Raw genomic sequence first — 14549 nt, forward strand, 5'->3', positions numbered from 1 at the left:
AAGTCACAGTGCTAATTTTTACTGTGAGAAGAGATGTTAATTTAGTACGGTTATGTTCTGCTCTTTGGCAGGCTATGATCCAGTGGTCGTGCTTGAAAATTTCTTCTGAACAACCTTTTACACTTGAAGGGGCTAACTTTCATTTGTTTTTTATTTGACTTGCAAACAAGAACCTTAGGTTTCATTTTTGTGCTAAAGATAGTGCATAAGCAGTTAGCTTTCATGGCATGAACGTGTGTTATCTTTGTGGAAGGAAACTCTAGCATATCACTTAGAGATATGAATGTGCTTGTTAGCAACTCCTTGTGCTTCTCCCCAAATATATTTCTCATGATTCTCGAAGTCTGTGTAGCAGGCAAATCCTTCTCGCATTTCCAAACCTTCATGTACTATCACAAGACCTGTTGTGTGTGTTGCTTCGGCAACACTCAGTTTGAATACAAGATGTTATCCTTTCTTTTTATGAATTATGTGTGTTGATTTTTGCAATCTCATGGGATTTTCATGAACTGTAGCCCATTCAAGCATTCGCACATATATATTCCTAACATACTTGCGGTTCATCAGGATGAATGTGCACATTCCAATAAACACCCACTCATCCTTACTGCCACACCATTTTGTGGAAACCATATTAAAGTTTTAGTATAACTTATCAATGTGTGCACAACTTATTGAAATTTCTTTTTTTTTCATGTGCCAAACTCTCAATATATTTACAAGAGTTCCTACCATTCTATTGTAAAAATAGATGGGCGCGGCAACACGCGCCGTCATGATCTTATTAATGTATGCACAACTTAAGGAAATTTCAGTTTTTTTCATGTGCCAAACTCTCAATATATTTACAAGAGTTCCTACCATTCTATTGTAAAAATGGGCGCGGCAAAACGCGCCGGCATGATCTAGTGAGTCTTTAAAAGTTCTCGATGATCTTCCAAGGTAGTTTCATGAGCTAACTTGAGAGTATTTAGCTCTTTAGTTAGACGCTTAATCTTCTCCTTATCATTGTCATTCATTTTATCTTCATTAGCATGATTAATTGACGTATCATCATAGTATTCATCACTAGTGTTGTCAACAAGTAAATCATCATCACCTAACAAACCATCTTCATCATTATTGAAGTCAACATACTTGGGGTGTGATACCTTTGGGCCTTTAGACATGAAGCATCTTCCAATTCCTTCATTTGGTGAGTCAAATATGTCATAGGAGTTGGTTGACACAAGTGCTAGACCGGAAACACCTTCATCTTGAGTATATTCGGAGTCGGAGTGATAACTTCTTCGGAGTGATGGTCGGAGTCGGAGCCGGATACCCATTCACCAACGTGAGCTTGATGTCTTCGCTTTGTGTAGATCTTTGATGATTTGTCCTTCCTTTCTGAATCCTTGCTTCTCTGGGAGGTTCTTCGTTCATAACGATCATCTCTACTCCTTCTCTCTCTTGGTGGTGATTCCTCTCTTCTACTTCTTCTTTTAGGTGAATCTTCTCTCCTTTTGTAGGGAGCCGTACACTCATTGGAGTAGTGTCCGGGTCTTCCACAATTGTAGCAATTACGTTCACGACTCGAAGATCTTTTGTCATTGTAGGACCTTGACTTGGAACTTCTTTCCTTGCTTCTACTCTTGTAGAACTTGTTGAAGTTCTTCACCGTTAGGCTCAATTCTTCATTAGGTTTGTTTCTCACTTGATGATGTGGGAGCATCACATGAGGCTTTGTAAGCACCACTTGACTTGTTGTGAAGTTCCTCTTTATCTTTGAGTGACATCTCATGAGCAACAATTCTTCCAATGACTTCCGTTGGCTTGAGATCTTTGTAATTGGGCATCATTTGGATCAATGTGCACACGGTATCATATTTTCCATCCAAGGCTCTTAGGATCTTCTTGATGATGAATCTATTGGTCATCTCTTCACTTTCTAAGCCGGTAATCTCATTTGTGATGAGAGCAAGCCTAGAGTACATTTCAGCGACATCTTCACCATCCTTCATTTTGAACTTGTCAAGTTGACTTTGAAGCACATCCAATTTGGATTCCTTGACGGAGTCGGTACCTTCATGCATATCAATCAAAGTATCCCAAATTTCCTTTGCATTCTCAAGGCGGCTGATTTTGTTGAATTCTTTGGGGCACAATCCGTTGAAGAGGATATCACAAGCTTGAGCGTTGTATTGCAGCATCTTCAACTCTTCTGCGGTAGCTTCACGGTTCGGTTCTTTCCAATCGAAGAATTCACCTTGCAACCAATACACACAATAGCCCAAACGGGCGGGGTTATGTCTAAGAATACGCATTTTCATCTTATGCTTCCAACTAGCAAAATTAGTACCATCAAAGTAAGGACCTCTATAGTGGTAATTTCTCTCGCTAGACGCCATACTCTCATAGGTTGTTAAACCAAGGCTATGATCACCAAAAGCTATGGAAATCAAGGTGATTGGAGACCGTAGCTCTGATACTACTTGTAGGATCGAAAGTATGTCTAGAGGGGGTGATTAGACTACTTGACCAAATAAAAATCTAGCCTTTTCCCAATCTTAGTTCTTGACAGATTTTGGCAACTTAGCCCAAGTCAAGCAATCAACCTACACATGCAATTCTAAGAGTATATCAACGGAATGTAAATCAATGCATATAAAGGTAAAGTGGAGGAGTTTGGAGGGAGCAAACGCAATGTTGACACGGAGATTTTTGGCGTGGTTCTGATAGGTGGTGCTATCATACATCCACGTTGATGGAGACTTCAACCCACGAAGGGTAATGGCTGCGTGAGTCCACGGAGGGCTCCACCCACGAATGGTCCACGAAGAAGCAACCTTGTCTGTCCCACCATAGCCATCACCCACGAAGGACTTGTCTCACTAGGGTAGATCTTCACGAAGTAGGCGATCTCCTTGCCCTTACAAACTCCTTGGTTCAACTCCAAAATCTTGACAGAGGCTCCCAAGTGACACCTAACCAATTTAGGAGACACCACTCTCCAAAAGGTAATAGATGGTGTGTTGATGATGAACTCCTTGCTCTTGTGCTTCAAATGATAGTCTCCCCAACACTCAACTCTCTCTCATAGGATTGGATTTGGTGGAAAAATGATTTGAGTGGAAAACAACTTGGTGAAGGCTAGATATCAAGATTCATATGGTTGGATTGGAATATCTTGGCATCAACACATGAGTAGGTGGTTCTCTCTTAGAAAATGGATGCTGGAAGTGTAGGCATGTTCTGATGGCTTTCCTTACGAATGAGGAGAGGATGGAGGGGTATATATAGCCTCCACACAAAATCTAGCCGTTACACACAATTTACCAAACTCGGTGGGACCGAATCATAAAACATGGTTAGACTGATTTAGTTCATAATGTGACCGTTAGGCATTTCGGTGGGACCAATACGTCAACTCGGTGGGACCAATTTTGTTAGGGTTAGGGCATAACGTAATCTCGGTTGGACCAATTACACAAACTCGGTGGGACCGACTTTGGTAATAAGCTAACCAGAGAGCTGGTCAGGCAAACTCGGTGGGACCGATTCGCTCATCTCGGTGGGACCGAAACGTTACGAAAGGGAAACAGGGAGTTTGCATTGCGAATTCGGTGGGACCGATCGCCCATCTCGGTTAGACCGAAACGTTACGAAGGGAAACAGAAAGTTTGCAATCCCATCTCGGTGAGACCGAGATCCCTATCGGTGAGACTGAAGTGACTAGGGTTTCTGGCAGTGGCTATGTCAAATGAACTCGGTGGCGCCGGATAGATCAAATCGGTGGAGCCGAGTTTGATTTTTGGTTTGGACATATGTGGATATGAGAAAGTGGTTGAGGGTTGTTGGAGCATATCACTAAGCATTTTGAGCAAGTAAGCCATTAAGCAACACCTCATCCCCTTTTAATAGTATTGGCTTTCCTATGGACTCAATGTGATCTTGGATCACTAAAAGTAAAATGTAGAGTCTTGAGCTTTAGAGCTTGAGTCAATCCTTTGTCCTTAGCATTTTGAGGGGTCCACAATCCTAATCCATGCCATGCCAATCACTGAACTTTCCTGAAATATTCATATTGAAATATCATTAGTTCAATGAGCTATATATTGTTAATCATTACCAAAACCACTCGGGGATAATTGCACTTTCACTCCCGCGCCAGATCCGTGCCCCGCGCCTCCGTGCGCTGCCTCCGTGCGCTGCCTCGCCGGCCAGCTATGCCGTCCCGAGCGCGCGCAAATGCTCGAGCTCACGCCGAATTTCTCCAGCCTGCGCCAGCACCTCCCAACGACATCGTAAATTTCAAGATGATATGCCGACTCAGTCTTTCGGAAGTGCTCATAGGGATAGGGTGTGCATGTGTGCGTTCATAGGGTTAGTGTATGCGCGTGCATACGAGCGCTTGTGTATGTATGGTATAAAAAAAGAAAAAAGAAAACAGGACAACGCACCCAAACTTTCACTCAACTGGTCACCTGTGATTGATCTTCTTTTTTCCCGATAAAGACATGTGATTGATCATGGTATGGTAGTTGCTATCCTACAAGGATGCAGCTTGCACAAGAAGCGTGTTCGAATTTACTAAGGAATTTTTCATCGTCGCCTCTTTGCCGGGAGTGACAGGCGATTGATCTTCTTTTTTCCCGATAAAGACATGTGATTGATCATGGTATGGTAGTTGCTATCCTACAAGGATGCAGCTTGCATAAGAAGCGTGTTCGAATTTACTAAGGAATTTTTCATCGTCGCCTCTTTGCCGGGAGTGACAGGCTTACAATGTGGAGCAACAAGAACTGCCAAGTGCTAAGTGCATATACAATGGTTCTATTTTAGGCATGCCACGTAGGATAAATGATGAAATGAATGAGAGAGAAATCATAAAAAAAGGTTTATCTTCTCTTATTTAAGAGAAGACAAGAGATGATCTCTTAGTACAATATGTCTCACCACGTTTTTAGGAATAGCTAGTTATTGAAGATAAGGCTAAGAGATGACGCATTGTAGACATATTTTTTTGTCATCTCTAAATCACATGCAAGACTTAAGATAAGACTATCTTATCAACCATTGTACATGCCCTAAGCAATGAAGGGATAGACTGATGTTAATCAACAGAAAGAACGACTAAACAAGAAAAACTGTAGGGGTTCCTCTGGGCCAAAATTTGTCAGAAAACAAGGTCTAACAGGGTCAAAACTCTATCTGATCAGTGATTGCGCACGCTGCAGACGCTGGCTTTCATTCAACTTCTCCTTTGGTGACAGTTTGTCGCCGATCAGTGTCACCTTCCAGCAATCAGCTTGGAGGACGAAAACTGATCCAGCTTTCGGTACAACTGCAGGTTTGAAAGTGAGTTTCTTAGAAAGCAATCCATCAGGTCTGCAGTAATTAATAGTTTAATACTAAAATTCATGACTACAAACAACATAGTATAACGGCAAGAACGAGCCTATGGGGAGAGCAGTTCCGTTGAGCGAGTAAAATACAACGTTTTGAGCAAGAAGCTGAACAACCCTGTTCGCTTGTACTTCTGCCATGAAAAATTCAAGTGTGGACCTCACCAGAAAAACAAGCATGCGTTTCATCGCAGTCTCTTAGAGCACGAACCATATGGATGGAGAGTTACACTAAAATTATTTAGCACAATCAACGGGAAAAGGAAGTATCATATTAGCAGTAGAAAGGAAAATCCAACACAAGATTGCAACAGCCCTATATTCCCAAACAAAAAAAAAAGATTGTAGAAGACATGCTCTCAAGCAAACTATACATCACTTCATCCAAGCCTATTCAAAGTATTGCATTACGAAGTGGGATAGTAGGTACCTCGGAAGCGGTTGTCCTCTGATATAATTCCAAAAGTCTCTGCAGTGTCACGAATCATGATGCCACTTACACCTTCATATGAGGCTGCTTTGCATTGCGCCACTGCGAATGACCAAAAGAAAACACAAAAACAATGACAGGATCAATACAGGCAGTCTAATAACCCAGTATGCAACTATGTCAAGTATATGAATCACCTATTATAAGCGCCCCATGAAGATCTGCTGAAAGGAGGTTTTCCGACAATTGCTTTTTCCTATAAAGAAAACAGGGAACATCAATACCTCATACATTGTACTGAAAAGGCATAATAGAGGGTTAGCCCAAATCTGGGAAAGGTTAAACTGATTACATTTCTTGAATTTGATTGTCCAAATTTTCAAATTTATTAATCTTCTCAGAACTCTATTTAGTATAATTTTATACAATTACAGCTTAATTAAGCTATTTTTGAGGCAATCAGATGAATACCAACAATCTAGTCCCTACAGTCAATAAGTTTCCATACAATTATCATTTTTGGGTGGGCTCGGTCTTACTAACAGCATAAAGCCTGTGAGTTACTGTACTGTGAATATTAGTCAAAACAAACTGATAATTAAAGAGTAGCACAGCTGTACAAATATACCAATTCAATATATCAGTAGTTGGATCCTTCAAAAGTAGACACCAACTACAAAAGATCTAAAAACAATTAAGTCGTATATTTAAAAATAAGAGACAAATAACAGCAAAAGATCCAAAGACCAAATGCCTTTTCTTTTACAAATTGCAGTCTGTTATGACCGGCATGTTAGGGGCTTAGCCCAGTTAGTTGTGGCCCAGTCTATCTTATCGTTATTAAGGGCTTAGCCCGATTATCATTGTTAGGGGCTTGGGAATCAAGTAAACCTCTCTATATAAGGAGAGGAGATGTATCAATCTAATCAAGCAAAGAAGCAATCATATTTGCTCGGCTTCCTTAGGGAGTCGGGAGACCTAACCCTAGCCGCCTCCTCCCCTGTGCCATCTCCCTCTCAGCCGCCGCCTCCTCGCGCACGACGGTGCCCAGCCGCCGCCGGCCGCGAGTTCGTCCACGACCAGCTCCCTCCTTCCCCTACAACCTCCGGCCTAGACCCAGTAGAACCCTAGTTTCTACCAGTTTGGTATCAGATAGCTCAGTTCCGATCATGTCTTCGCCGTCGCCCACCCTGTCGCTTCCGTTGCCGACCGGCACCACCACGCCGCTGCCCTCCCCGTCCGCGCTGCTGGTCGCATCCTCCGGCGCCGCCACCGCCCAGATGCCGGCGCCCTCCACCTCACCACCGGCCGCCGGCCCTACCGTGGTACTCGCCGCATCCAGGGGCCTCCGCGGCGTCCGCTGGGACACAGCTGCAGCTGCCGCCGCCGCCGCCCGCCGCTGCCCTCCACGTACGCGGACGCGCCTCCAGCGCCCATGGCCGCCCCGCGCTGCCGTGGTAGCCGCCGGCACCAGGCGGCCTTGGCCGCACTCGCGGGGCCACTGCAGCAGCCGCTGCAGCTACCATCCATCGCCACCACCGCCCAGCCCTGGCTGCAGTGGCAGCCGCTCCTGGCGGCCTCCGCCGCGCCCGGCGCAACACCGCAGCAACTGCAGCAGCCACCGCCGGTCAGCTCCGGCCCCGCATCGACCGCGCCGATGGGGGTTCCGCTCCACCAAGTCCGGTTCCCGTCCTCGTCGTCCCCGCTACCGGCTTGGTTGACCGAGTCGTCGTCTCAAGCGGTCTACACGATGGCCTCGGGACCACCGCACGTGACGTCACAGCAGGCGCAGTACGGCGGATCCTCCAGTTCCGCGGGTCCCTACGTTGGCCTCGACGCGATGCAGTTCCATGGGGGGGCCCTATGATCACCGACCCAGCACCGCTGCTCCAGCACCGCTGAGCCGTACCCCCACAGCGGTCATACCAGACGGCGCCGCGCTTCGCCAAGCTCGCCTTCACCACCTACGACGGCGCCGAGGACCCCCTCAACTGGCTTAATCAGTGTGACCAGTTCTTCCGGGGGCAATGTACGCTCGCGTCGGACTGCACCTGTCTCGGTTCATATCACCTCCGAGGCGCCGCACAGACTTGGTATTACGCTCTCGAGCAGGACGAGGGCGGCATGCCTCCATGGGAGCGTTTTCGCGAGCTCTGCCTCCTTCGCTTCGGGCCGCCGATACGCGGGAGCCGGCTGGCAGAGTTGGGCCGTCTTCCCTTCACCTCTACGGTGCAGGACTTCACCGACCGCTTTCAGGCCCTGGCATGCCACGCACCCGGCGTGACGGCTCGCCAGCGGGCTGAGCTCTTCATCGGTTGTCTGCCGGATCATATCCGCGTGGACGTGGAGCTGCAGGGACCCCAGGACCTCCAGACGGCCATGTACTACGCCCGCGCGTTCGAGCGCCGCGCGGTGGCTATCCAGCAGGCGTCACCGTCCCGGGCCGCTGGGCCACCACCCTGGACGGACGTCCCCACGCAGGGTCGGCCTGCTCAGGCTTCCACGGCACCCCTCGCCGCGACCGCGGCGCGCCCGTTCCGCCGGCTCACCCCGGCCGAGCAACTCGAGCGTCGCCGCCAAGGGTTGTGCTTCAACTGCGACGAGCCCTACGTGCCCGGCCACATCTGCCCGCGACTCTTCTACCTGGAGGCTACGGACTACATTGAGGAGGAGGAGGACACCGCCGGGCTCGGCGACCTGCCCGCCCCAGCTGCCGCGGAGGTGTTTGGCGACGGTTGATCACCTCGAGGAGTTCCGCAAGCGCTTCCCCGCCTTCCAGCTCGAGGACGAGCTGTTTGTGCGGGCGGGGAGAAATGTTATGACCAGCATGTTAGGGGCTTAGCCCAGTTAGTTGTGGCCCAGTCTATCTTGTCGTTATTAAGGGCTTAGCCAATTATCGTTATTAGGGGCTTGGGAGTCAAGTAAACCTCTCTATATAAGGAGAGGAGATGTATCAATCTAATCAAGCAAAGAAGCAATCATATTTGCTCGGCTTCCTTAGGGAGTTGGGTGACCTAACCCTAGCCGCCTCCTCCCCTGCGCCATCTCCCTCTCAGCCGCCGCCTCCTCGCGCACGACGGTGCGCAGCCGCTGCCGGCCGCGAGTTCGTCCACGACCGGCTCCCTCCTTCCCCTACAACCTCCGGCCTAGACCCAGTAGAACCCTAGTTTCTACCACGGTCTTTACCTCATAATTCAACAGTTGTTGTGCACATTACCAGAGTTTACAAATGTTTGCACGTTATTACTAGATTACCAAAAAGCTGGGTTTTTACCAGGGCCTTAATTCTTATACTGACCCAATCTGTGAATTGACATCTCGGACCCAATCATGAGTGCCAGCATGCCACGTAAGTATGAGGTGACTTTACAAATATGGGTCCACCTATAGGAGTGACCCAGTTTACTTGTTTTCTGATGAGACGTAGAAACTAGCACACTGATCTAAAGACATGTAACTAACATTTTTTTTTCAAAAAGGAGGCAAAAGATTTGCCTCATATATTAATTAAGGAGAGAAGAGGTTTTACAAATACCCCACAAACACCACATGACAAGTACTCTCACGATACAATTTTCCCTAGGTGTTTAGCCCCCGCGGTGGACCACAAATTGGCCTTGTTCAAGATGCTGGCGAGCAAGATTGGCGGTGGAGCACTCTTGTGATGGAAAACACACGCGTTTCTCTCATTCCATATAGTCCAGAAGACAAGCATGGTGAAGGAGGCCAAGGCCTTTCTATCAGGGTTGCTCGTGTCGGATCTCTTCGCCCAAGACAAACATGTAACTAACATTCACGGGGTTAATAACATCTCAAGCATGTTATTTATGACTAGTCCAGCCTACTTTGCCATCCTGTACGTCTATGTTTTTAAGGCGACGCCTTACCGCCTTAGGGAGGGGGGGCGCTTTGGCGCCTAGGCGACGCCTAGGCGGGCGCTTTGGACGCCTAGGCGCCCAAAGCGGTCGATTTTCCAAAGCGGAGGGGGAGCGCTTCGACGCCTAGGCGTCGCCTAGGCGTCGCCTTACGGACGCCTTTAAAACATAGCTGTACGTATTTATGAGTCAAACAGTTCACATGTGTAGACAAAGGGACATGATCCTGAGTCCACATATTTGGCCACGTAGGTAAGGAGCATTATTTTTTAAACATAATAATCCGGTACTATGCACAAACATTTGCAAATCCTCCTAATTTGCACTACATGCGTTGAATTAAATGGTAAAAACAATGTATAAATTGCAAGCCTTTTTATCTTTCCTAGTAAAAGCAAATAGTGTGGAGATGTAAATGAGGCCTGAAAGTAACAGAAAGAAAAGACAGTGAGGGATCCATACGGAGTACTTTTTGTAAGCTCTCGCATATACTCTTTCCACATTTCATGCATTGGCTTATAGAGGTCAAACCTGCAAGAATAATAATCACATGTAAAAACTGCATAACTCCAAAGATACCCCATGTGGGGATCTTAGCAAGGATATAAATATTTCAGTCATATCATGAAAATGTGATGATAGGAGAAGAAAACTTATACTAAACCTGAACAAGGATTACCTGCGGAATGTATCATGTAAATCAAATGACCCACATTTCTTATGTTGCTTCAGTGACATGTGCCTTTTTGATCGCTTCGAGTGGATCAACAAAGATCGTGATTGTGCATCCACTAATATAGGACCCCTTTGAACATAGTTATCCAAAAGAATCCCTCTATCCAACTTTAACTTTTTCGATCCCTTGGAAATTTTCCCGGCTTCTCCACCTTTCTGAATTATATCATATATGACATTTTGAACTACGTCTGTGCTGTCGGGATCCTACACCAAAGTTCACCCAAAAAATATTAAAGGATATTTCAAACCATATAAAGTTAAATTTGAGACCATAACACATACCATGGGTACTTACCGCATAGTCATCTTGGGACAAATTTTCATGAAGAGCAAATGAAATCTCAGAGTATATAGGGTTGATTTCTCCACCTAAAAGGTCAAAAAGCTATCAGTTAATTTCAGGACAAAGTCACACGCACACACAGATATAGGTTTACCTGAGGAGGCAGAAGGCTTTTGTTGATGACTGGAGTTTCCTTGAGCTGAGAAGCAGCAGCAGCAGCAGTATAAGACAAATTGGGGACGTATATAAAATGTGCACTAATGAAATGGAGAATGATGAACAAAAATAAAAATAAAAATAAAAACCTCTAAATTTAGGCAGCTGGCCAGAAGTTCGAGGAGTGGATTCAGGAGTTTTTCCTTTCCTCTGTGCATCAAACTTGGGCTTGGGGGTACTCTCTTTGGTCTTCGGGCACTTGGGCTGTTCATCTTGCAGCTTCTTAGCTTTAGCTGCTGCATACCGTTGTTGAATAGCTTCTAAGGTCCGTTTCTTCTGATCAGAAATAGTTGACATTGATCCTACGCCAGATCTGAGATTAAAGCAAGCTAAGAGCAGTGGTGGGGACAGGAACAAATCATAGGGTGTGCCACCTTAAAAAAATCGACATCACACGAGTAATACGAAATTGACCAAATGAGCAATATAAATAGTTTAATCATGTCTCACAGCAATAGAGTTCACTATATATGTTTGAAATTTGCAACTACCAACTAGCTCTGAAGACTGAACATTGAAGTAGTGAAAGTCTGAAAGAGTAGTTTCTAATCACACTAACGGACTAACCAGTGAGCCAGGATTAAAGCAAACCCCGGGCGAATTTTTTCCCGTCAACATGGAAAACTTTGGCACTTATAACACCCCCAAAATATCCCATAACATTCCAGAAAAATACCTAGTGTGAAAAACATACAAAATAAAGCTCGATTTCTCAATAAATCTAGAATTTAACCCCCGGTGCTTATAACAATCTAACAAAAAAAGATAAAACATGACAAAACTACAGGTCATCTAGACATGCGACAATCAGACAATGCATACACCAATTTCTATTTCCGCAAAATGAATCAATTCGAGTTCCATCAACAGATTACACATACTCACATAACACTGTATTCCATTTTAATTTCAGTTCAAAATTTAAATCATCTATGCACTGTGACAATCAGACAATCCATACATCAATTCGCCAAAGACAAAATTACCAGCGAGAGGAGGGGCGCCGCGGCAGCAGTAGGCACCAGCAGGCCACACAGTCAAGCAACACACAGCTGGCGGCGAAAGAATCACGGAGCGGGGGCGCAGCGGAGGAGGCCGTCGTCGCCTCGTCGGCTGCTCAGCTCGTTCAGCCGTTCAGGTCTTCAGGGTGTCACTGCTCTCCAGATGTAATGGACAAGACGGCAAGACTGCTCGGAGTTCTCACCGGAGGTTGCCAAGTTCGAAGTCAGGCACCGGCGCTCCGCGCTCCGCGGGCCGCCGCCGAGCCGAGGGTGAGGACGGGGGATGGGGACAGGCGAGCAAGAGCAAGGGGAGGGGTATCGAGCCGCCGGGACCCGGGGCAGTAGTGGAGGCGAGGCAGCCGGTAGTGAGGACGGGGGGCGAGGCTGGGGAGCAAGGGGAGGTGCGAGGTGGGGCGCCAGTCGTAGAGACGGCGGCGGAGGGAGCGGCGTTCGGCGACTTCGTTCGACAGGGCACGGCCGCACGGTGACGATCTGACGGGCCTCCAGGGCTAATAGGAATCGCCTACAGACGACGACAAACGGGCCGCCCATTAGTGCCGTTTTTTCGTTGCGCGCTGTACGTTCACTCTGCTCAGTTTTCTTCGGGTTCTTTGATTTTTCATCATCTGTTTTCTTCCGTTTTACTTTTTTATTTTACTTTTGGTTTTCTTTGTTTTCTCGTTGTTTTTATTTTGAAAAACGTTTATTCTAAGCTGACTGAACTTTGCCTGGCTTAAACCGCGCCGCTAGCCGTCCAATGCACTTTGATCGCGCGACGCCAGCTGTGGACGTAGTTGGTGTCCACACACCCACGCGTCCCCACGGGTCCCACCAACCGCTCTCTTATCACCACATGGTATGTGTGGTAAGTAATTTCATACTTCAGTTCAAAAAAAAAAGTAATTTCATACTTGAAATGATGTCGTTGAGTTATGAGGCTTAATTTAAGTGGTGATAGATAGTAGAAAATAGAATTAGATGAAAAATACAAAATAAAAAACCCGCTCTCTTATCTTCTTATCCTCTAGCGCGACCCCATGAGCCACCATTCTCTCCATTTTTCCCCAAGGGTCCCACCAACCGCTTTTGTCGAATACCATCAGTGTTGTGTTGAAGCTGCCGCACGCTGAGTAATGTTGTGGCCTTGCTACGGTCGTATAGCCACCAGCACACAAATCTAACGGTTGGTTAGGCGGATGACTCAGCCGCCTTTTATTTTTTTGGTTTTCTTTCTTCATTATACTTTGTGTTTTTGTTTCCTTCTTGGGTTTCTTTGCTTTTATTCCTGTTAATTTGTCGGTTATTATTGTTTTACTCTCTTCGTTTCTAAATATTTGTCTTTCTAGACATTCAAATGGACTACAACATACGGATGTATGTAGACATATTTTAGAATGTAGATTCACTCATTTTATTTCGTATGTAGTCGCTTGTTGAAATCTCTAGAAAGACAAATATTTAAAAACGAAGGGAGTATATGTTAATACATGTCTACTGTTTTCTCATTACACAATGTACATTTTTAGAGCACTTGTTAAAAAATTGGTACACATTGGACATTTTTCAAATACATGGTCTACAATTATTTAAAAATACATCCTTTGAACACTTTTTCAAATACACAATACCATTTTCGAAATACACATGGCACATTTTTGAAAATCTCAGACATTTCTTAGAAACACATGATTATTATTTTAATAAAAATGTGACATACATTTTTAATGAAAACAAACATTTTTTTAACTACATGAACATTTTTTTACATTGTACCAACTCCGCTACAAAATAAGTGTCGTTGCTTTAGCATGGGTGGAGTAGTACATTTAAAAAAAATGTCATGAAAGTTTTGTTGAAATGGCGGAATATTTTCATAAAATGTCACATACAATTTTTGAATGGTTCGAAACATTTTTCACATTATGCAAACATTTTTTTTACATTGTATACACATTTTTATCAAAAATGCATATATATTTTTGAAACACGGGGACATTTTTTCGTTTTCACCAACATTTTCTTGAAAGTTACCAACATTTCTTAAAACTGCGCTTATAATTATTGTATACCATGTTAATTGTTTTAATTCGTCGTTTTTAAATTCCTTAAGTAAATTAAGTTCTTGAAATATATGCATTTAAATTATAAGTAAAAGAAAAAATTGAGTGACGACAGTTTTTGCAGAGCCATGTCCTACTGGGCTGGCATCCTGTAGGCGAGGATAGTAGTCTGACGGGCTAGAATAGAGCAATCCTCGTTGGGCTGTAAGCCTGTATGGGTTTTTCTAGGCTGGCTTTTTATACAAGTTTTTCTAGGCAAGCTTATATTATAAGACGTTCACCAATACAGGACATTTTATACAGGCTTATATTATAAGACGTTTTTCTAGGCTGGCTTTTATGTTGAATCTAAAATGTCCTATACTGGCTTTTTATTTTAAACTCAACATACAAGTTTCTAAAACGTCTTATATTATGAACATATGAAGTATTTATCAAAATAAAAATCCCCAAAAATCTGAGTAAAGCCTATGAAACCCTTTTTCTGATTAAAGCAAGCTAAAATACTGGGAGGCGATTTGTAACGTCGGTGCAGGGACACGCATCCCCCTTTCCCTTTTGG

At 45.0% G+C, this 14549-nt stretch overlaps 1 protein-coding gene across 2 annotated transcripts; it reads right to left on the minus strand.

The window, feature by feature from the left end:
- Positions 1-4866: 4866 nt before the first annotated feature.
- On the minus strand, positions 4867-12428 carry LOC123136790 (ribonuclease P protein subunit p29). 2 transcript variants are annotated; one of them, XM_044556303.1, is made up of 9 exons: positions 11913-12428; positions 11016-11228; positions 10865-10909; positions 10723-10796; positions 10369-10631; positions 10152-10220; positions 6012-6070; positions 5815-5916; positions 4867-5323 (listed from the first exon to the last, which is right to left on the minus strand). In XM_044556303.1, exons 2-9 carry the CDS (start codon positions 11221-11223, stop codon positions 5187-5189), a joined length of 957 nt encoding a protein of 318 aa, XP_044412238.1. In that variant the 5' UTR covers positions 11224-11228; positions 11913-12428; the 3' UTR covers positions 4867-5186. The 2 variants fall into 2 exon arrangements, with proteins under 2 accessions (XP_044412238.1, XP_044412231.1); XM_044556296.1 differs by having other exon boundaries at positions 11016-11239.
- Positions 12429-14549: the final 2121 nt, after the last annotated feature.

This window comes from Triticum aestivum, chromosome 1B (assembly GCF_018294505.1).
Source record: "Triticum aestivum cultivar Chinese Spring chromosome 1B, IWGSC CS RefSeq v2.1, whole genome shotgun sequence".
In the NCBI taxonomy this organism is placed as follows: Eukaryota; Viridiplantae; Streptophyta; class Magnoliopsida; order Poales; family Poaceae; genus Triticum; species Triticum aestivum.

Bases quoted from the DNA above. Each gene is read 5' to 3' on its own strand.
- LOC123136790 (XM_044556303.1), bottom strand. From the start codon at position 11,223: ATGTCAACTATTTCTGATCAGAAGAAACGGACCTTAGAAGCTATTCAA. The intron at 5,917-6,011 runs GTGATTCATATA...GGTCATTCGCAG, and splicing joins TCATGGGGCGCTTATAATAG to TGGCGCAATGCAAAGCAGCC. The intron at 5,324-5,814 runs GTACCTACTATC...TCAAACCTGCAG, and splicing joins AGAGGACAACCGCTTCCGAG to TTGTACCGAAAGCTGGATCA.